We start from the raw sequence: 21,450 nt of genomic DNA, 5'->3' as shown, positions 1-21,450 counted from the left end.
GAAAGTTATCCACCTGGGTTCCTCTCCACCCCAGAGATATACATTTGTTTCAGCACACACAGTTATTCCCCTCCTCTACATCTTCACCCTTTTGGACATCCCCAGAGACCATCCTATGCCTTGTCAGGACCCCACAGGGTTTCTGAATTCAGGACTGGGAGGAAAAAATGGAAAAAGTGTGTCTCCAGGAGTCTGTACCCATGAAAGTCCACGTTTAGTCCTGTGACTACATCAGCGATTGCTGGTTTCTGTAATTCATGTTAGCACCAGTGTCACTCTCAGTGCTGAGCCGAATAACAAATGTGTTATTCAGTGGCCTGCCTGAACAACCCGTTTCCTAGAGAGCCTCTCATGGTCTCCTCATAAAACACTTGCCCCTTTCCTATCACTGCCATCTTGAACCATTTGTTCATTTGTAGCACATGCTCTGCTACCTGCTTTGTACCTCAAAGGCTGAGTACAGGACCAGAGCTGTCACCGGGTTAGCAAATAAATTAGTTTTATGACTACTGATAAGTTATATGCTTAAGAAGTCACAGCCTCTCACTCTTCTATCACGTGCATGTTCACAGCCTCCCACTATTCTTCCCAAACAGGTTAGCAGGTGTAAGAAAAGCCTCTTTTTTGGGGACTGTTCTTGCCGCCCCACAAACCAATTCATAAAACCTCTTAATTTGAGGGGAGGAGCAGCACAGCCCAGTTCAGGTTCGGTTTGGATGGGAAAGGACAGGTAGGAGCAGCCCCGTTGCACAACAACAAATCACAGCTCAGATACTTGCCCTGTTCACAAACTGGCACAGGTGGACGCCACGAGTTGTCAGGCTGGCACGAAATCACACTCTGGCCACGCATGATGTATCCATTATTGCACGCAATGGTCACAGTATCACCAGAGTTGTAGGTACTTTTGAAGCCACGTACAATTCGCCCATTTGAGATCTTGGCGATGGGACAGCTGTGTGCTGGAAATTCTGATGGTAATGAGAGGGCAGTGAGATGCAGAAACAGTGCAGAGGAACCCTTTAACAGTAACAGTGCTTTCTTCACAGTGTTGCCCGTGCACCGACCTCCAGCTCATGGATGCTCCATGGGTAAATGACATTGAGCCCAATGGTGCAAGGTGCTGACAGCCCTCCACCCCATTGAAGGGGCCTGGCAGCCTCAAGACTAGGCCCCGGTTGCTTCAGGGACCTAACTTATCTGAACCAAGCACCCTCTGGACCCTCCCCAGTCTCACTCCATCCAGGATGGGTCAAAGGTCCTAAATAGCCAAGAATACAACCTACTCTGACAGCAGAGTTCCTTGATGAGTGCATCACATGGCAACAACCCCCCAAAAGAAATGCTCCTGACCTGCTCCAGCATTATTCAGACCTTTAAGGACACGAACTGTGGAGACCTAGGTAATAGCAGGAGCACCAGAGCAAAACCTTAACAGAATTATCACGGTGGCGGGTTTCTCCAAACCTGGCATTTCTGAGCATGACACAGCAGAGGCCGCATATGTGCGAGCAGGCACAGACACACACACGCACCCTACACACAAAGACACAGACATGCAAAGACAAACCCCACCTCCACAACGAGGGGCAGGCCCACTCCACTCTCCACTTTGCCCATCATGGGTTGTGCAGTAAATAGACTCCTTTCCAATGAGCGGGTATCCTCTGTCACATTTGTAAGTCACAGATGACCCATAAAAGAAGTCATTCTCGTACACGTATTTGAGGCTGCCGTGCTCTATATCTGGAGGTGGATGACATGGGATACCTGGGGAGACACGAAGAAGTGTGTTAAAGTGAACCCTCACAGAAAAGCAGCTTCAGGTAAGTGCTCTAGGAGAAGAAACCCCACAGAATTTGTCTTCACTATGAAATCACTAGAATGATCCAGGTTCACCGGTGATGCTCCTTGGATAACTGGACCCCCTTTTTCTGGAGCACGAACGCCATGTAAGTCACCATGAGGCTTGGTCCTAATAAGGAAGGAGCTGTTCTCCTCTGTTTTAGGATCGGCACAACCCTATTAAGGATGGAAAACAGTGTGGTTTACCCCACGCACCATGCAGCAGCATACATTCTGCAAGGGCAATGCCGGTAATAAGCATCAGGTTTATTTTCAGATCAATACACGCAAGGCAAATACATTCAGCAAGTTAACAATGCAGAGGGGTCATGAACCATCCTGATGGGTTGTGTCTGCCATGCCAAGGTCAGTGCCATCTGAAACGGCCCAGATTTCAAAGAAAGAACAAATGCCCATTGCCAAGACCTCATCAACACTTACCTGTTCCTGAGGACCACCCCTACAAGCTGTTTTTGTGATTCTGGTTTTAATTTTGATCTCTGACATCCATGGGACCTCCTGTAAGTGACTCCATCCCCCTGCACCTCACATCCAGGAGAATGATACTCCCTTCCCCTTCCATTAGCTTTTGAGAAACACAGCAATCAGAAATGGCCACTCAGAAATTAAGAAAGGCAGCCAAGGACAAGAGCTGGAGAGAAAAATCAGTTTCACCAGAAATTTGAGGTTTTAAAACTTCCCATCCTCTATGTAGGGACAATACAAAGAGGTTGCCCACCACCTTGTCTGAGGTAAGGGAATTCCATCCCAGGCCTGAAAAGCCTCTCTCTGCTAATTAACCGGGATCTTCCGGCAAAACAACATTTTGTTGAACAATTCTTGACCAGCTATAGTTGTGGCCTACTTACGTTCACAAATGGGAGTAGCTCCACTCCATGCAACAGTTTTCCCAGAAATCTGACAGTGCCTCTGAGGCTGTCCAACCAACCTGTGCCTGAAGTGAGAAAGAAGGGGTTATCGCTTGACCCCACGGGTCACTTGATTTGAGCCCCCAATTCCTCCCAGGCACAAGAGGTAGTCACCAACCCTCCTGACTTCCGATCCAGGGCCTCAAGGAAAAAGCATCCTTGACATTTCAGACGTGCTAACTAACTGCAAGCCCCAAATATAAAACTCTGGAATCAGACCCCAGAAGTTTGAGAGCTGGGATGTTCAGGATGTAGATCCCCTCGCCTCACACCCATGAGGACAGACAAGGACTCAGGGCTGCAATGCCAAAGCAGGTTTCAAACAAGTGATACTGCAGTTTCCCCTGATCACTTGTATCCACACCCCTACCCAGGACCTTGTTCCTGTTCCCTCAGCACCTGCAGGAGGGTGCTCAGCTGGACACAGCATCCCTCATCTTGCAAGGAAAAAGACAGAGAATGTGCCCAGGCAGCTTTCTCTGCAGGGAACAGCGCTACAACTGAGACCAAAACACCCGTCTTGGCTTCCTGTGCTAGAGTAAGCTGCACACGGGAGCAGAGGGGCTGAAGAGGGAATCACTGTGCTCTGCACAGCTTCAAGCTAAGTGTAAGCAGTGCGCTCAGGCAGCCCAGACTCACCCTTCCTCGCAGGTGTAGTTCACGGTGGCCCCAAACAGGATATCTGATTGGACGATGACTCTGCCGTTCTGCGGCTCTTCTGGGTGACCGCACGATTTCCCTGGGAAAGAAAAAGGTGAGGGTGAGGTTTCTCTCTTTCTGGGTCACTGTGTCATAAGTACAACAATCTGGCCATGTTTCAAACTGCCCACGGAGACAGTATCCTCAGGATTAGAGAGCAGGATGAGTTGCCTGGCTTTGCTAGTCACACACTGACCATTTAACCACAAAACACAAACCCCACAAACGACAACTTCCACATTTTTGCAGCGGGGCCAAAGCAGTGAAGCTACTCACTTCTACAGAATTCAAGGACATCTGTCCATTCACCACTGCTAAGGCATTTAACAGAAGGTGGGGTCCATAGTTTTTTATTGTATCCAGGCTGGCAGCTGTATTTCACGATCTTCCCAATAGGAAAGCTGCTCTGGGTGGCATACTCTTCAAGTGGCGCAGCAAACCTTAACCTTGGTGGAGGACCACAGCCATCTGGCAAGAAAAAAGAGACACGTGATTAGGTAGAGCCATGAATTCTGTGCTGACATATGAAATGCAAGGGACTCTGTGCAGACTGATGAACTAGCCAGGCCTGCAATGGAGGGACTGATTAACTGCCTTATGAACAAGCCAACTAAATGAACACACGCTCGCCAAATGCACAACTAGTGTTAAATTACACACGTGCACACTCACATCCCTACCCCATGTCCAATCTTTGCTGTACTCAGTATTGCACATTCATGCTCCTAAACGGTGCCGCTGTTCAGTACTATGGACACTGAAATGCTAGACAATCACTCTGACCACTTCTGGCCTTATGTCAGATCAGTCTATGCTCAGTTTATGGCCAAACAAATCTATCATATCACCTGTAAAGCTTCATCTCTCAAAGGGTCCAAGGGCTTCACATATGCTAAAATGCAGCCTATTCACAGGGTGGGCTTACCTCTTCCTCTCATTTTTCAGTGACAGCTCCTCCTCTCAGCTAGAGGGCTGGGAACAGAAGGAACCAGCAGACACAATCTCTGTACCTAAATAGCTGCTTTCCAAAGGGATCTGGTAGTTCATAGCTGGCTCTAGCTTCACCTTATGTGCTTACAAACTGTTCTCCATACCACAGTTTGTATCACTTGTCTGGTTTATCTTTTTAGTGCCTATTGACCCCTATTATACAGCAAGAACACCAACATTTCCAGTTCTCACCTGGGTTTAAACCAGGCCAAGTTCTACATGTCCCTACGGCCTACAACCCAACGTGCAAATTTGAACACAGAGCACGTTCCGTTCCAGTGCCATGATAATAATTTCCCCAACTCTTCCTACACTGTCGTATCTACCAAACACTTCTATAATTGTCTCCACCTTACTACCCAACCCAACAGCATGCAGGGAGCCATGTCCTTTTCTGGCATAGAAGTAACACACACGTTTTCAGGGGCGTTGGTTGTAGCTGTGTCGGTCTAAGGACAAGGTTCTTCAGGTAAATCTGATATCTTTTATTGGACCAACTGAAATAGTTAGAAAAAATATGTCCAACTATTTGAGTTGGTCTAATCAAAGATATCAGATTTACCTAAAACATACTTTTTCAGGGCATTTTTCCACTGAGGCAAAGAATGTTTCTAGAGTCCACACCAAGCACAGCCCTCTGAGCCTCACTAAAGATGCAGTCCCCAACTGTGAGCTTTGCTGCATCAACACAGTTGTCTGGACATCTTCTTTCCTTTGATTGCCATTGTTTCTGTGACTGACGTACTGACAGGCAAAAAGACTGCACCAGCAGGAGATATACGCACTTGTACACCGAGGATAAGGTAGACTCCAGGTTCCTGACTCTGTGCAATGAATGGTGTCCCTTCCAAACAGGGAGTAGCCACGATCACAGTTGTAGACGACAGACATCCCAGTGTGGAAGGCTTCTAGGCCCTGGGCGGTGTGCTCCCCATTGTCTATGGCTGGAGGTGGAGGACACGGCACCACTGAGCCAGGGGAGAGAGGAAGGAGAGTGGGTCAGCGAACAAAAAATCACCTTAAAAGGGAAGAGCAGCCGGATTCACAAAGAGAAGGAAAATCTCCCTCCAGGCAGATGTTACATCAAACTTTTTGTTGAGCTAGCAACTTAAGACATGCTAGGACGATGTGGGCACACCTACCTAAATATCGCTCCAGCCCAGAAATGAAATGACCCCATTGGGCTACTTTCCTACCCCCCGATATGCCCTTCAGAGTCTTTGATATGTATAAAATGTACGTGTCTACATTAACAGCAGGAATTGTCCATCATTGGGACACTCACAGAGCTCCGTGTCAGGGGTCACCTACCACAGGAACCGGTGCAGGAGAGACAGGGGGAAGTCCAAGCAGACGTTTGTATTTTCCATGTTGGCCGCTGAAAGCCGACGCCAGGATTCCCAGCAAGTTCACTTATCCCTCCATGCACGGCCCTGCCAGGTATCACCCATCCCAGTGACCAGCCCGCAACTGTGAGTCGTGCTTACCTAGACTGCAGGTTGGGGCAGGAGGAGCCCAGGTGCCATCGTCCCGGCACTGGATCTCATAGCTGCCCTTCAGGACATAGCCATCGTTGCATTCAAAGCTCACTTTATCGCCACTGTCATACACAGAGCCGTGCTCCTCGAGTTTCCTTCCATTCCGGATCTCTGGGTTCGGGCAGCGGGTCACTAAAAATGAAATCGTGGTTGACAAAGAGCGTTTCTCCAGCAAAGCGTAGATCCTGATACCTGCCCTGCTTACTTGCCAGCATCCAGGTAGAGCACGTGGTATGGAGTTCAACCTATCTCCTACAGGCAACAATTTTCATTCGACCCAAGATACCATCCTTTCTGCTGCTGCACTGCTGCTCTTAGGACCCCTGCTAGTGCTCCAGCTTCATCCCTTTCAGAGCGCCAGAGAACACAACTGGCAGTGCAGCACCCTGCAAGGGGGGGCCTCAGCTTCATAACCCGCCCCATGCACTTAGTCTGAAACTGCATAAGCTTACAGAGTTTCATCGCATTTTTTATTCTACATGACTCTTCACGATTGCACGTGGCTTTTAATTAAACAGAGATGGATCCCTCTGTCAAAAACATGCCATTAGGGAGTTTTTCCCTCAGGGTCAAGGCTGCATGGGTCAAGTCTTCCTATTGGCACGAAGGAAGAGCACCAAACGCACCTTCACAACGAGGACGGTAGATGCTCCACTGTCCAGATGCCATGCAATAAATCGACGCTGATCCGATTAGGGTGTAGCCAGGATGACATTCATAAGTGACAGACACTCCTGTGGTGAACGCCTGCAGATTGTGGTGGCTGCGGTCTGCATGGGCGATCCTGGGGGGTGCTGGACACTGTAGCACTAAAGGCAGAGAAGTGAGCAAGGAGTGAAGAAGGGCTTGCCCACCTGCAACCAGGTGGTTGCCGCAGTCCGGTAGAGTGCAGTGAATTGAGTGAACCTTGCCTTGCATAAGCTTCCCCACTAGCCTCAGACACACTCCTGTCACCCATCACCCTCTCCATTGGTCTCAGACACCAAGAATATCTCATAAAATTGGAGCCATCTCATGCCTTGCCTCTCCCAAGGTCCTTGCTCTTAAGGGGTGAAGTTAAGCAAGGCTGGCCTCATGGCCTCAGGGGCTTTTTTGAAAGGTGAAAACCCCAATGATGCACAGAAGAGAAGGAGAGAAATCAGCTGAGCAACAAGAAGAGGAGCATTTCCCTCCTCACAACTGGAAACGGGGCCCAGAAAGCTGTTTTCCCCCCTTGGCACACACCCAGCAGGATGCTGCTTATCACAGTGGCCATCAAAACTTCAGGTAGACTTACCCCTTTCACAGGCTGGCACTGGAGGGTCCCACGTGCCCCCAACTTGGCACTGTGCTTTGCGCAGGCTACTCAGGGTATAGCCAGGATCACATTCCACTGTCACATAGTCTCTGGGGCTGTAGGCAGGTTTTATTTCAGTTAGCCGCCCGTTCTGGACTGCTGGGGTTGTGCAGCCATTGGCTAAAAGTGCAAGCATAAAGAAGCTGTCAGTCTCCCAAAACGCATGCAGGACAGAGCTGGGGAGATGTGCACAAGAGCTTTGCAGAGCCTTTGTTTGCGTTCCCACGTGCATTTCTACATGGATTGCCCTCAGACAAATCCCTGCAGCACTGGCACTCAGGGACCCACTCACTCCCAGGAGAAAGGGACACAATTTCATGAAAGCAAGCAGAGCTCCTAGAGCTGGCAGGCGCATCAGGGTCCCCATCTCACTGGAGGATATGACTCCAGCTAGGAAAAGTATTTACTCTACGGCCTATCTCCAGGTTCTTTTTTTGTCCTCTCCTACTGTGGCATGCACCCAGGGACTCAAACAGCTAGCAAAGATAACCCAAACGCACCTGTGCATCGAGGCAGGGGTCGACTCCAGGTACCAAATTTTGTGCACTGAGCATAAGCATTTCCAATAAGGGAGTAGCCAGGTTTACAGCTGTAGAGAACAGCTATTCCAATAGCAAAATTGCCTGAGGCCTGGGCATTGTGCCTCCCGTTGGCAATGTCAGGAGGTGGGGAACACTTGATCACTGGAAACGGGGAGGGGAAGAGAAGCGGGAAGTATTGAGGTATGAATCCTGACTGAGGGGGAAAAATATATAATAGCTACAAGAGGATGAGACGGAAAATTCCAGTATGTCTGTTTATAGCTGTAGTCTGGAGTTTTTGGACTGACTAGTGAATTTGGGAGCCTGGGCTCAGGTAGCTAACAAGGCTTTGGCTTTTCAGAAGTTACAAGCACCGTCCTCAGCTCTTTAGCCTAGGCAACCAGAAAACGAGCTAGTCACCGCACAAGGGAGGAAGCCACATTAGGTGCATTGCGCCAATCGTCCAACGTATCCGCATTCACTGCCGGAATTATTTGCCTTTTTCTACCACGCTCACTGCCATCCCCATTAATGCTCATGAGCAGACTGCAGGAGTAGTAGGTATTGCTAGAAAAATAAATTAGTTCTTCACATGCAACAGCTAAAGGGAAACTTGTCTAGCTCCTGGAAGACTTGCACATAACTGACTGCCCTTCCAAACTAGCAAGAAATGCAGCTGATGAGGCAGAAGCACCAGCGGAAGCAGAGGAGGAACAGAGAAGTTCGTGACCATTTCCGACATGGGAACTGGAAGTTCTTTTGCAGAATACAGTGCCACGGGCGTCTGAGCAGAAGAAGGTGAAAGCCCCCAGCTCCCAGCTGTACAGCCAGCAGGGCAGTCCCACCACTCCTGCCAGACAAGGCCACTTCTCTGCAGATGGCACAGCAATTGTGTGCATGTGGGAAAGGAGGATCTCACACTGCACTGCAGGAAAGCACCAGGAGCAAAGCAGAGCACAGGTCCCCACTCCTTTCGGAGCCTGAAACAACGTTTTCACAACCTGAGGCCATTTTACCGAGAAATATTTTCATTCCCTTTGCAGCTGTTGTTGCCTTCCCCTTAAGACTCCTATTGGAAGGGAGGAGGAAGCAGGACGGACACAGCCCCATTCAGGTTTGGTTTGGATGGGAAAGGACAGGAAGGAGCAGCTCCTTTGCAGAACGCCAAGTCAGTTGTGATACTTGCCCTGTTCACAAACCGGCACAGGTGGATCCCACGAGTTGCCAGCATTGCAATGAATCAAGCTCTGGCCACGCATGATGTAGCCGGGATTGCACTCAAAGAGCACGGTATCGCCATAAGCGTAGGAGGACTTGTAGTCAGATATTCTTTTCCCATTCCGGACTGTGGGGAAGGGACACCTGCCCACTGGAAAGAAAGGACTGGCTTAGACAGAGCACAGTGGGAGAGGAAAGAGCTTTGCAGATCAATGGTAACACAGTCCTTCAGCCCTTCACCCCTAACCCATGCTCCTTGCTGCACTGGTCTCTAGTTGGATGCCTTCAAGATACAGCTAATTCTAGGACCTGGGGAGTGACCACCCTGATGGAGATGACAGGAGCACAAGGTGCAGCACTAGTACAGTGGGTCCCCGTAACAGTAAGGGTGCAGTGATGCTCTCTTCAGGGAAGCCCCACACTAGCCTCCAGGTCCTGGATGTTTCACCAGGTAAAGGATATGAAGACCAACACTGCAAGATCTGACTGCCCTCTACACTCACCAAGGAAGCCAGGCAACCTGCAAGACCAGGTCCAAGCTGCCTCAGTGATTCAGTTCATCCAAGCCATGTTGCTGCAGATTTTAGCACTCTCAAAATACTCTAGCCATCCCAGACTAGGTCAGTTGTCTTTAATTACAGGCAGGGAATCCAACCTGCCCAGATGGCAGAGTTCCTTGCTGGGTGCTCACATGGCACCAGTCCCCAAAACAGAATTTTTATACGCTGCTCCAGCACCAGTCAGACCCTTAGTGATCCTAACTGTGGGCACCTTGCCAATGGCAAGCTCGTCGAGGGCAAAACTTGATGAGAATTCACATCCCAGAGGGTTGCTCTGAAACCAGCGCTGCTGTGCATGAAACGGCAGAGCAAGGAAGGCTGTGCACACGAGAGCATGGGCACAGGCCCAGACGCACACAGATCCCCACCTCCACACTGAGGGCCAGGCCCACTCCACTCTCCAGTTTTCCCATCCTTGGTTGTGCAGTAAATTGTGCTTTCTCCAGTGAGCGGGTATCCTCTATCACATGTATAAATCACAGCTGACCCATAAGAGAAGTCTTCCCTGTACATGGCGTTGTGGCTGCCATGCTTTACATCTGGAGGTCGAGGACATGGAATACCTGGGGAGACGTGGAAGAGTACATTGAAGTGAACGCTTGCAGAGAAGCAGCTTCAGATGCATGGTCTGAAAACCTGCAAAGTTTGCCATCGCTATGAAGAAGAGGGAACGGTGCTGCCCACCAGGAGATTCCCCCTAGATAACTGGCCTCAGTGCTCTTGGTCACCAAAGCATGACACCAAACTGGCTTACTGAAGCCAGGTCCTTCTAAGGATGAGACTGCAAGCTCTCTTTTCCATATTCCTTTAAGCTCAGGCTGTTCCTTCCCTTGATGCACTGAATGCATGCACAATTTCCCTGTTGTACCATAAGCTGGAACATACACTTCAAGGGGACATGTCAATAATGACCTTCACATGACGATACATGCCATCCACTAGGATATTGCCCAAAACGTAGGCAGTGCTGGCACCATCACTTTTCTTTCAGCAAGCTCACTGCTCTCTATAGCTGTTCGGGGTGCCTGACACATCAGGCCCATCCAAGGACTTTGGTGGAGTTCAGACACCCCGCTCCTTATTTTGGACTGCGCCGAGCTACTCAGACTGGATTGCTTCCGAGGCACCGAGGGAAGCCTTCCAGTTAAAAATGGAAGCCTCATATACACTTGGGTGCCACGCTTGTGGCCACAAAACAGAGTTAATTCTGGATCGGTCTTGGCACAGACACCCAGGTGGACAGCAATGTACTTACGTTCACAAATGGGAGGCTCATGGCTCCATGCAACCCCTTTGCCTGAAATGTCACAGCGCCTTTGAGACTTCCCAATCAACCTGTACCTGAAGATAAACAGAAGGGTTCAATGAGTTCATCTGGTGAGACCTGGCTTTAGAGACTGTAGATATTTGGGATGTACTTCCCACTTGCAAGACACACCCTGTGCCTCCTTACTACATCACCTGGTCACTACTTCAACAGGCCCCCAACAAACTGATCCAAACCTTTTCCCTGTGGACTTTTGTGCAGGCAAGTGGCAGCTTTGTGGCCACAACTAGACTTCACCCACCAAAACTGGTTTCAAACCCAAGGGAAGCCTAGGTTGGCCCCAGACACTTGGAGCCCCTCCTCGGTTATCTCGGCACCAGCAGACTGAACACTCAGCTGATGAAACTGGAAACTTGTGTTTGCCAAGCAACACACAGCGAGCAACATGACAAAGGAGAGGAAAAAAGTGAGACCTATCCCAAAGCTCCTTCTCCTGCTGTAGCAGCAACATCCCTGGAGCCAAGAAGCATCAGTCATCGCTTCCTGTGGAAGAAGCAAACTGCACATAGGAGCAGAAGGAAAGATGGGGAGGTTGTTTCAGGCTGCTTGGCTCCCTAGGTACGTATTTCAATCAGTCAGTCTGAAACTCACCCATGGTCACATGTATAGTTCACTGTTGCCCCCAACTTCACATCTGTTATGGCAATTCTGCCATTGTGTAGCTCTCCTGGGTTGCGACAGGCTTTGCCTGAAAAAGAGCAAGGCAAGTCTGGAGACTTCTCCCATGCCATAGTTTAAGGACATCAGTTAGCTCAAGGATCTGTCCATATTTCAAACACCCACAAAAGAAGAGAGTCAGAAAGGCAATAAATGCATAAATTTACCCAGCACACTACTCACACATTATCCACCTACCCAATCAACCTAATATTTTTGCAGGGTGCACAAAAACACAGTGCCGGCAAGTCTTTTCCATAACAACTGAAATCAAATAAACGGAGGCACTCACGTTCACAGAACTCAAGTACTTCTGGCCACTGTCCATGTGCAAGACATTTCATAAAAGGTGGTCTGCCTGGGAACCTCTTGTATCCAGGCCGGCAAGCATATATGACAACCGTCCCGATGGGGAAATCAGTCATATTTTTCGACATAGGTATCAGCTCAGCAAAGGTCAACCTTGGTGGACTGTCACAGCCACCTAGCAAGAAGAAAACACCCAGAGGAGAATATAATCGTTATTCAGAAAACCTGTTACATGTTGATTTCTTCCTTCAAAATTATGGTTATCAGAATTCGCAGGTATTACCTGACAGGGGTTGCGACACAAATGCTTCTGCTATGACACCATTGTGAAACAAGAGGCTGAAGAAAATACCTGACAGCGAAAAAGTGGACATTCCAGGGCTCGAGTCCTTGCCACCAGGGACTGACGAACCACGGCAAAGGTGGCCACGTCTCAAATGCCTACGTACCGGAGTTGGACACTCCAAGGAACTACGCAAGAAGTGGGGCTATGCCATTGATTTGACCATCTGCAACTGTGACAGAGCCTCAGACTACGCAACGCCTGCTGCAATGCCCGGATGTACAATGAAAGAGTTCATAAAATACAATAAACGGACACAAGCAAGTGTAACAAAATGGTCAAATGTGGCACAGAGACATGAGAAGGAGAGACTTCCTTCCTTTCAAGCCCTCTAGTATTCTGCACTTGTCTCCTTTCAGATTTATTTCAGCATCCGTCGTCCATCCCCCGCCAGCTACATGGGCGCTTCCCTAAGCAGAAAGAGGAGCAGAGTGGACAGCCGGGAATCTTTTACGCTTCTCCCTTATTCTTGTTGGAATCATTCGGTTACAAGAAGCCATCTCCCACTTGTCTCCTTGCTTCAGTAAAGATCCTTCTGGTGACGATGGACTTTCCAAAAGCAGAAACTGCCTTCAAGCAGTCAAATGAACCCTATCAATGGCTGCTGTGAACAGTGATGCGAGCCAAAGCTTCCTGCCTACAGTGCAAAGGAAGCTTAGAGGTGACTGGGGTACATTCGGGTGATATTTTAATCTACACGTTTCAGTTTTCACTTCTCTTTCACTTCTGCCACTGGTTTGACACGGAGTATTTATTACTTACGGACCCAGTCATGTATTCAGTGCTTTACAGGTGTGTACAGAAATCCACACAAAAGACCCGCAGCATCAGAAAGCCACTGAAAACCTGACTTGGGTGCTAGGCACTGAGTCTCACCAGCATGGCATCCCATCCACGCAGACTAAACGACAAAGGGGGAGCTGGGCTCAGAACTGGTTCCCTGGAGCGGATAAAGTCCCCGCTCTTCTCCTATGAGGCTTCCCGAGCCCCCCTGGCAGGACACAGCTCTCCGCAGAGGGGCCAAATGAAGCCAGCCCTGCCCAGGGGAGCAGCGGGCAGCTCCAGGGGGCCCTTCCCTTGCAGGGGAACAGCCATCCTCACCTGGGGTCTGCGCGGTAGCGGCAGCGGCGGCGGCCAGGAGCAGCGCAGCGGCGGGCAGCATCCTGCAGCCCCGGGCAGTGCAGCGCCGAGCACCGCGCCCGGGATACAGTCCACGCCGCCCCGCCTCAGCCCGCCCCGGGAGGGAGGGAGCAGCGGGGCAGCCCCCCCCCACCCCGCCTGATGTGCTCCACGCGCTGCCGCCGGAGCAGGACGGGCCCCGCGCCCCTTGCGGCCACTGGTGCCCATGCCCGTGCCCCAGCGCTCCCTTCTGCATTCAGGCACCTCCGCTCATGAATGAGGCAAAACTCTAGGCTCAGAGAGGACACCTGTTTTGTGTGATTTCTTCGTTGGTTCAGAGACCAACTTTTGCATTTATTTTAGTCTCAGAGCTACCAAATGCATCCCTTCCTTAACTCTGTGTCAGGTAGGCACGCTGTAGCCCTACTGGTCTAGAGGCAAAAGGAATCAAAACTTGTGGTGGAGGTGGTATCTTCTATTAGAGCAACTCGATTTTTGCAAACATAGTTAATCTAATAAAAGATATCACCTCCACCATGAGTTTTGATTTCATTTATTAACTGCACTGGGAGAAAAGGGGCGTGCGGGGCCAAGTCCAGGTCACATATGCTCAACAGCTGAACAGCAGCAGGCTTCAAGCAGACCAGGGTCACACACTCAAAGCAACCAACCCCATGGTGGCTGCAGCCTTCCTCAGGGCTGCAGGTCCTGGGTTGCTTTCTATTCCCCAGGCTTGTTTCCATTTTCTCCATCACCCTGAGGCCTCAGTCCCTAGATTTGGCTTTCTTTTTCAAAGGCCTCCCACTGAAAGACATAAACCCCAGGAGTTCCCTTTGTCTGTCCCTGTTTCACCTGCGGGAAAGACGAAAATGCCATGGAGTGACCCAGCGATCTACACCCTGGAGATATCCGCAGCTAGAAAACAATGAGGTTGAAGTTTGTTCCTTATTCCCAGTTTTACATGGTAAAGATGAGTCCAAAGTATGGTTCTATTGGGGATAGATTAGCTTTGAAAAAGGAACCTGGAATAAGGAATAAGGAACCAACTTCAGCTTCCTTAGAAAATGGCCCCAAAACCACTTTGGATTAAACAAAGGATCAGTTGTGCATTGCACAAAGCCAAGCAATGTGTCAACATAGCTTTACTTGCCCCTCGGTGCTGCCCTGCTTCGTGTCAGCGAAACTCTTCTCCACTTGCTCAATGGAAAACATCAGTCAAATGATCAGGGAAGCAAAAGTTCTGTTCTACGGCTAAAGCCGAGTCAAAGCAAGGTACTTTTCTTTGAGAAAGTCCTAAATAAAGCCCAGCATGCCTCTTGCTTTTATGAATATGCATTGGGATCAGGTAGTTTAAGCTGCAATCGTTAACAATCATTTAAGACCTTTAAAAAAAAAAAAAAAGTTTGTAAATCTGGGGCTGTATTTCTGACTACAGTAAAGTACAACTATGCTAAAGGACGGGAGAGCCCAGGTGCCCTGGGGATAGATGGGGCTAGGGGCCACCTTCCTGCAGGGTAATGGGTCAGCTGCCAGGAGCCCTGGAGGATTGATGCAAGTTGCCCTGTTCAGCAGGTGAGTGCAGTAGATGCACTGCCAGGGAGCACTGCCAGGGAAAGACCTGCAGGCATGATGCTCAGGGCTCTGTTCGGCCTGAAGTGCTGCCAAGGGCAGATATGAGACTCCAGAAATAGCAGGGGGAGACGCAGAAGGGACAAGGCTGGCTGCGAAAGCCATTCCCCGCTGCAGCGAAAGCCATTCCTCATCCCAGCTGGAACCAACCCAAACTGCGACTGTCTGGCAAAGCCAAATGAGGAATTTTTTGGAAGGCACATGGTCAAGGGCTCCAAGAGACCCGGGTCTAGTCCCAAACCCAAGCTGGTTCCTGCCTCTGAGGAAGCTGTCCCTCCAGAACACTGTTATGGCCAAGGGAGAAGAACCCTTCACTGCGACCAGGGAGCTCTGCGTATACACCCTTTCAGAGCTGTCCTGCTTTCACTAACAAGGCGGGGGAAAGGGAAGGAAGTCCCCCTCTCTCTCCCTGCCTTGTCAGTTCTGGAGGGGTAGGATATTCACACAAAGCAAGGCCTTCCTTTGAGAGTTATCTGCAGTCAAAACTCAGCATTTGCTCATGTTGGGAAAGCAGCTGCAGGCTCATGTACATAAAAATATCACCCAAGTGTTGAAGAGCCAAGTAACCTAGAACACATGAGACCAAAAACACAAGGCAACACTGTTTCTAAGAAAAGCACCCCCCTAATGGATCTGTCATCTTTAGAGACTGAGTTTCCATCCATACCTAATTTACAAGTATTTAGGGTTTTAGCCCCAACTGACTTGCCTCTTCTCCACACATGTACAGGCAAATCTGGTTGCGGAAGGTGGAGCACAGAGAGCGGGGAAGCAGGAGAAAGACAAGGGAGTAAAACAAAACAGAGGTGCTGGTCCTCTTTGACTCAGGCCACAACATATCCTGCCCCTGTGCCTGGTCCTAGACTCGAAAGAGCATGACAGAATGGAAACCTATTTGGTCTACCAACCGCTCCCTTAAACTAAAACTTATAGGATTGCAACTGCCTGCAGCTCCCCATGGAGACTGGGGTTCAATCTCTTCTCTCCAGACATGGCCACCAGTCTCGACCAACACAAACCACCTTATGCTGTGGCTTGAGCCACTGAAAAAGAAGAGACTATGCAACACATGTATTCATATAGTGTACTTTTGTACCTGTGAAATACAGCTGATTCATGGTGTTATTTCTGCTGTCCCAATCAAATCAGACGTTTTTACCGCAGCCCTTCTTAGAACAGCAATCATTCATGGCCTTATTTTTGTTATTTGACTTTCATTACTTTGCTGTTTAGTTAGCTTAGTTACTTCTGCAATGAAGCACTTATACTATAGTTGTAACAGATTAAAACAACTTTCAGAAAAGCTCTTAGCAAATGAAGAGATAGTTAAAACAGTCGTGCTTACGCTGGATAAATTCACTCATGCCAAAGCCTCATATTAGGACCTTACACCCATCCATCTCCTGGTACTTATTGTCACGTGTCAATGGCCACCACAAGATTATCATATTGGTTTAATAAAGACCTGGGTTTTTATGGTGATGAACACGAAGCTACAGTCTAAACTTGATCACCATGTGCCCAGAATGAAGAATAATCCTGTGGGTTCCCACCTTGGTGTATCACAAAGGAAAGGTTGGTTATCTGAAAAAAGGTGAAAACAAACTCTCCCCTTTCCCACACTAAAAAAAAATCCAGTTATGGGTAACACGAAATGTAACCGGTCAAGGTCATGAACACAAAACATATTCAAGATCTGCCATCCACAGTTTCCTGAAAACAAGCTTCTTGCTCCATTTTGTGGGTGTGTTGGGGTTAGTTAGTTATTTGACGTACCCCTCTATGCTCCAGTTTCTTCAAGTTAATTTGCATTTTCACATAACAGGGCTCTCCCATTTGAAGGGAAAAGGAATGCTTTTTACTGTCTATTCTTTCTGTCATCGCTCGACTTCCAAGGTTGATGGTATCTAAGGTTAGCTGTGCCAAATGCCGGTTTCAGCTTCTGTCCACTTGGCCAGTTTTATTTGCAGCTGCTAAATACATTGCTTCCAGGTTAATAAAGTTCCTTAGAAATCTGCTGCGGCAATTATTGCTTCTCATTTTGCTGGCACATCCTTGGGCCACATTTCAGGAAGTCTCACTTCTCTTTCTGTCATCAATTCAAAAGAGACTGAAATTAGTCATTTCTTGTAGATGGATTTTTTTTAGCGGTATCTTTTATTTGACCAAGTGAGAGATGTTAGACAAGGTTTCAGACACAAAGTGCCTTCTTCAGGTAATCCTATGAGAACTAGGGGTAGTTTTTCATCCCCCAACTATCTGATTTTTCTGTTCACTTGGCTAAAGATCCTTTGAGGGCTCAATTAATTCTTTCATCCTATTCAGAAGCTGAGGCTAGTATGGCACGTGAAACCTTTGTTTCATGCCGATCCCTTGATGTGGTAGTTTCATTATAGATCCAGTGAAATCAAGTCCTTGATCGGTTCCACTTCCAGTGGAACTCCCTGATAAGGCTTATTTTTAGTAGGGAAAGTCTCTATCCATTTAGTAATACTGGATTTATTCACCAAAAGATGCCTATAGCTGCTTGGGGTAGTGGGCAGAGTCCTGGATAATCCATTTCAATCTGGCCCCTAAACTGCTTGAATTCATCTGTCATAGGCGACCTTAATTCCCAAATTTCTTCTCTTCATTGAGGAGAGACAACCCAAACCCAGTGGTTTTCAGGTTTGAGAAAAGGATACACTTCTTTACAAGATTTTGCTTTCTACTTGTCACCACCTTTGACTTCAGACATAACACCTTTCTTGTGATAAATTTACAATTACTACATATCTAGCTATTCCTGCTAAATGCTGGATTACTCTCACTGGCTAATAGATGCAACTGTTTCAACACTTAATTTCCATCCTCCCCCTTTCAAAGACGCTGATGTGGTTTCTTAATCTGTGTTGTTATTCCAGTGTGCTGACTCTGGGCTTTTCAAATGATTTACTATTTTTATACACGTTTTTTTTTTCTGTTTGGGATTTTAAAGGTTTTTAAATAGCTGCACATCATCCACGGTAACTAATAAGCTTGTCATCTGCATGGGGAAGCTTCCTCTTTGCTCGCTCTCCTATCCAGTAAATTAAGGAAGGAACTACCTATTTGGGGTCAGAAAAATAAATACAAATGTTTGCCTTGGGGTGTCATTTTTTCATGCATGTACAGCTCCAGCCATTTCTGCAGACCGTGCTAAATTTACTGAACAACATTTTTATATAAGGAACCAACTAAAGCTAATCCTGTATTTTTTTTTTCTTTTCAGAAAAGGAAGAACCATCCACAACCCTTGGTGCTGGCTCCTAAGGGGTCCATGCCTCTGGTTTGCTGGAAGGATGGCCCCTTCATTGTTGTGAGGTGTTTGAAGCTACCCTTGCCACCTGGTCTTTAAGTAGTTCTGTGTTTCCTGTGGTCATCCATTGATAATAGTCTCATATTTCCCCAAGACAATACATAATTTCAAGTAAGGCCAGCTGTTGCAACCTTCTTTGTATACCCTGAGTCACTTTACAAGCTTCTTGTCATGACTGGGTCCTTTAGGCCTTGAAGGCTGAGAATACTGTTTAGGGGTTTACTGCTTTGGTTAGTGGCTACTGCAACCTTTTCCTTCTCCTTTCCCCCCAGGTTTATTTCCATCTCATCCTAGTCCCTGAGCCTTTTCCACTGCCTCTTGCACTACAGAGATACAGCTGACCTAGGCATTACAACTTTTGCTTTAACTTTCGGTGCATATTTGCAAATAAAAGCTGTTTATAGACCCCCTGTATAGTTTCTTCTCCCTTCTTTCCCACCACCCGTGGATTTATAGATGTTATACTAATCACAGCACCTATATTAATCAGTAATTCATCAGGAAGTAAAAGGATTCTTTAATTTCCCCCAAATAGGCAATTCCAGCTTCTGATCTTATGAGACAGCGTTAGCTAAAGTTACCCCAGTTAGATCAAGTTAGATCAAGGGCTTCCCAGTAGGAGCTGATTGCTTAATTTAATATTGAGTGTTGGTCAGTTATCCATCACTCTCTATTTCCAGAAAAGGTAAAGGACATTGCCACAATATTTCCATGGTCAATATACCCATTTCCCCTACCATTAATTTACCCTTCAGGGTGAGGAGAACATTCCTCTTTCTCAGTTTAATATAACCGGCCATTATACCAACAAGGGCGCTTCTTAACCACCTGCTTATAGCTAACAGCAGCTGTGGGGTCAGGTATGTAATGTATTCTCATGGGGATAACATGGCCCCAGGTCATCTGGACACTTACATCATCCGATCCTGAAACATTTTAAAGATCAGGCTGGTTACTTGCAAGTTGTCCGCTTTTAGCGGAAAGAGGAAATGTTGTGGTTACAGCTACTACAATGCCTTGCTCAGAGTTGGGCTTTTGAGGGGGAAATTTCATCAATGGTGGCTCCACAGACAGCGACAAGTGTGTTTTCTCATTTCTTGTAATACTACACACACAGCTAGGATGATCAACAGACATGCAACCTTCTTGCCTTAAAAATATCAAATATAATTAATTATATTATCATCAGGAGTTCCTATCCATTGAGCACTAAGTGAACAGACCAATTACCAAATCTCTGTATTTCAGAGGAGCTGAGCACCTAAGCTTTCACCTCTCGCAGTGACAGGCATAGTAGAGAGAGAAAGACATCCAGGCACAAGCTTGTGTTTAAACTTCCCTAATCTGCAAGGGCATCTTTCTGCCTCTGTGCAATGACCCTGCTGGATCTTACCCACAACTGTGAACAGCTCCTTCCTGTGATTCAAGCTTCCTCTGAAACTGCATGCTGCCATGTGGGGATCCCAGGTTCCCTCATCCTGGCACTGGATCTCACGGCTGCCATCCAGGCGGTAGCCAGCATCACAGTCAAACCTGTCTATACACAGGCCCAGGTCCATCTAGTGTTCTGCCGTTCTGGACTTCTGGGTTTGGGCAGACAACCACTGGAAAAGAAACATGAGAAATGTGAGCTGGTGTGGAAGCAGCTTTCTACCTGACAAGCAGCATTTCTGCATCAGAGGCTGGTCCCAATGCCCCACCCTGGCTGCCTGTAGGATCTGGACAGAGACTGTAGCATTGCACGGCACTAAAAAAGCCCAAGCAGTTTAGCACTGAAACCCCACCTCTTAGGATGCTGTTACAGCTGCTCTTGTAAGCAACCGAGGTGCTCCTGCCGTGTCATTCGCAGGGGACGAGAACAGGACTTGGCTGTCAAGAGATGCAGGCACACCTACCACTTTCACAGCTGGGGACTGGAGGGTCCCATCTGCCACCAAATTGGCACAGAGACTCCTGGGTGCTGGTGGGGATGTAACTGGATGTAGCTGGTGGGGATGCAACTGGTGGCTCATCTCAGGGTCTCTTCCCTGTTGAGTGTCCCACCCGCCCATTGGCTCCATGAGCATTAGTTAGTGAAGAGAGGACATACAGCTGTACATCAAGGGCTGGGGCAGCTCCAGGCTCTGGACATGGTACAATAAATGGATGCCACCCCAACTAGGGCATAGCTAGGTTTACAGTTGTACAGAACAGATATTTCCGGGTTGAAGGTGCCTGTGGGATTGGCTTTGTATTTCCCACTGGCAATGGCTGGAGGTGGAGGACACTGCATTGCTAAAAAGAGGGGAGAGGAGAAGGGAATCATTTCAGTAACAACCATGTATAGGCACAACAACCACAGCCTGGGTAGCCAGCCCCTAACTAGACTTAACCAAGGGAGCTCAGGCTCCAAGGGCATTTCATCCCCTTAAAAAAGAAAAGAAAAAACAAAGAAAAAAGGAAACCCAAGAGGCTTACAACTCTGATAGAGAACAAGCAGGGTAAAACCCACGGGAACCCAAGGATCCACTGAGTAGACCAAGTATTCTCCAGAGCTCAGTATGGGGTGCTGGAAAGTGTGCATGGGTTCATCTCCCATTTGATGACCACATTATAGGTACAGAGCTCTCAAGAGACCTCAGGGCTCGGGTCAAACCTCCAACCCAATTCCCACAGATCTCTGCATTTCAGGGAGGGGGACAGGGGGTCACCTATCAGAGATCAGTGCACTGAGGCAGGGGTTTCTTGGCCAAGAGTCACTTGCAAGCAAGGGCAGTATTTTTAAAACTGTCCACTAGCAAAAGCCTCACTGGCTCCAATTCTCTGCTACAAATCTTTGTGCCAGGCTGAGCCTGTATCTTGAAGCAACTTCTGTCCCCAGAACCTTCGGCTCTAGGGCAGTGGTTTTCAACCTTGTTTTATTTGTGGACCCCTAAAAAATTTTGGATGGAGTTGCAGATCCCTTTGAATTGTAAGTGCGGGTGTTCACATACTTTTGATTGATCACAGTCATCTTTTTCAGACCCCTTAGACAGTCTGCAGACCCCCAGGGGTCCATGGACCACAGGTTGAAAACCACTGCCCTTGGGAACACGACATGAATATACTTTTACA

General features: G+C 48.1%; 1 protein-coding gene across 1 annotated transcript in view; it reads right to left on the bottom strand.

Moving 5' to 3' along the window:
- Positions 1-11,558, bottom strand: part of LOC102559728 (complement receptor type 2) — a 30,546-nt gene extending 18,988 nt beyond the window's left edge. The window contains exons 1-10 of the mRNA XM_059717570.1: positions 11,555-11,558; positions 9,045-9,227; positions 7,871-8,020; positions 7,278-7,457; positions 5,951-6,133; positions 5,249-5,431; positions 3,750-3,941; positions 3,414-3,513; positions 2,715-2,800; positions 1,576-1,770 (exon numbers count right to left, since the gene is read on the bottom strand). Of these exons, the coding sequence (XP_059573553.1) occupies positions 1,576-1,770; positions 2,715-2,800; positions 3,414-3,513; positions 3,750-3,941; positions 5,249-5,431; positions 5,951-6,133; positions 7,278-7,457; positions 7,871-8,020; positions 9,045-9,227; positions 11,555-11,558 (1,456 nt within the window). The remainder of the gene's footprint in view (positions 1-1,575; positions 1,771-2,714; positions 2,801-3,413; positions 3,514-3,749; positions 3,942-5,248; positions 5,432-5,950; positions 6,134-7,277; positions 7,458-7,870; positions 8,021-9,044; positions 9,228-11,554) is intronic.
- Positions 11,559-21,450: the final 9,892 nt, after the last annotated feature.

Source organism: Alligator mississippiensis, chromosome 14 (genome assembly GCF_030867095.1).
Source record: "Alligator mississippiensis isolate rAllMis1 chromosome 14, rAllMis1, whole genome shotgun sequence".
In the NCBI taxonomy this organism is placed as follows: domain Eukaryota; kingdom Metazoa; phylum Chordata; order Crocodylia; family Alligatoridae; genus Alligator; species Alligator mississippiensis.
The sequence above is the reverse complement of the archived record's forward strand: the minus strand, read 5'-3'. Positions and strand labels throughout refer to the sequence as shown.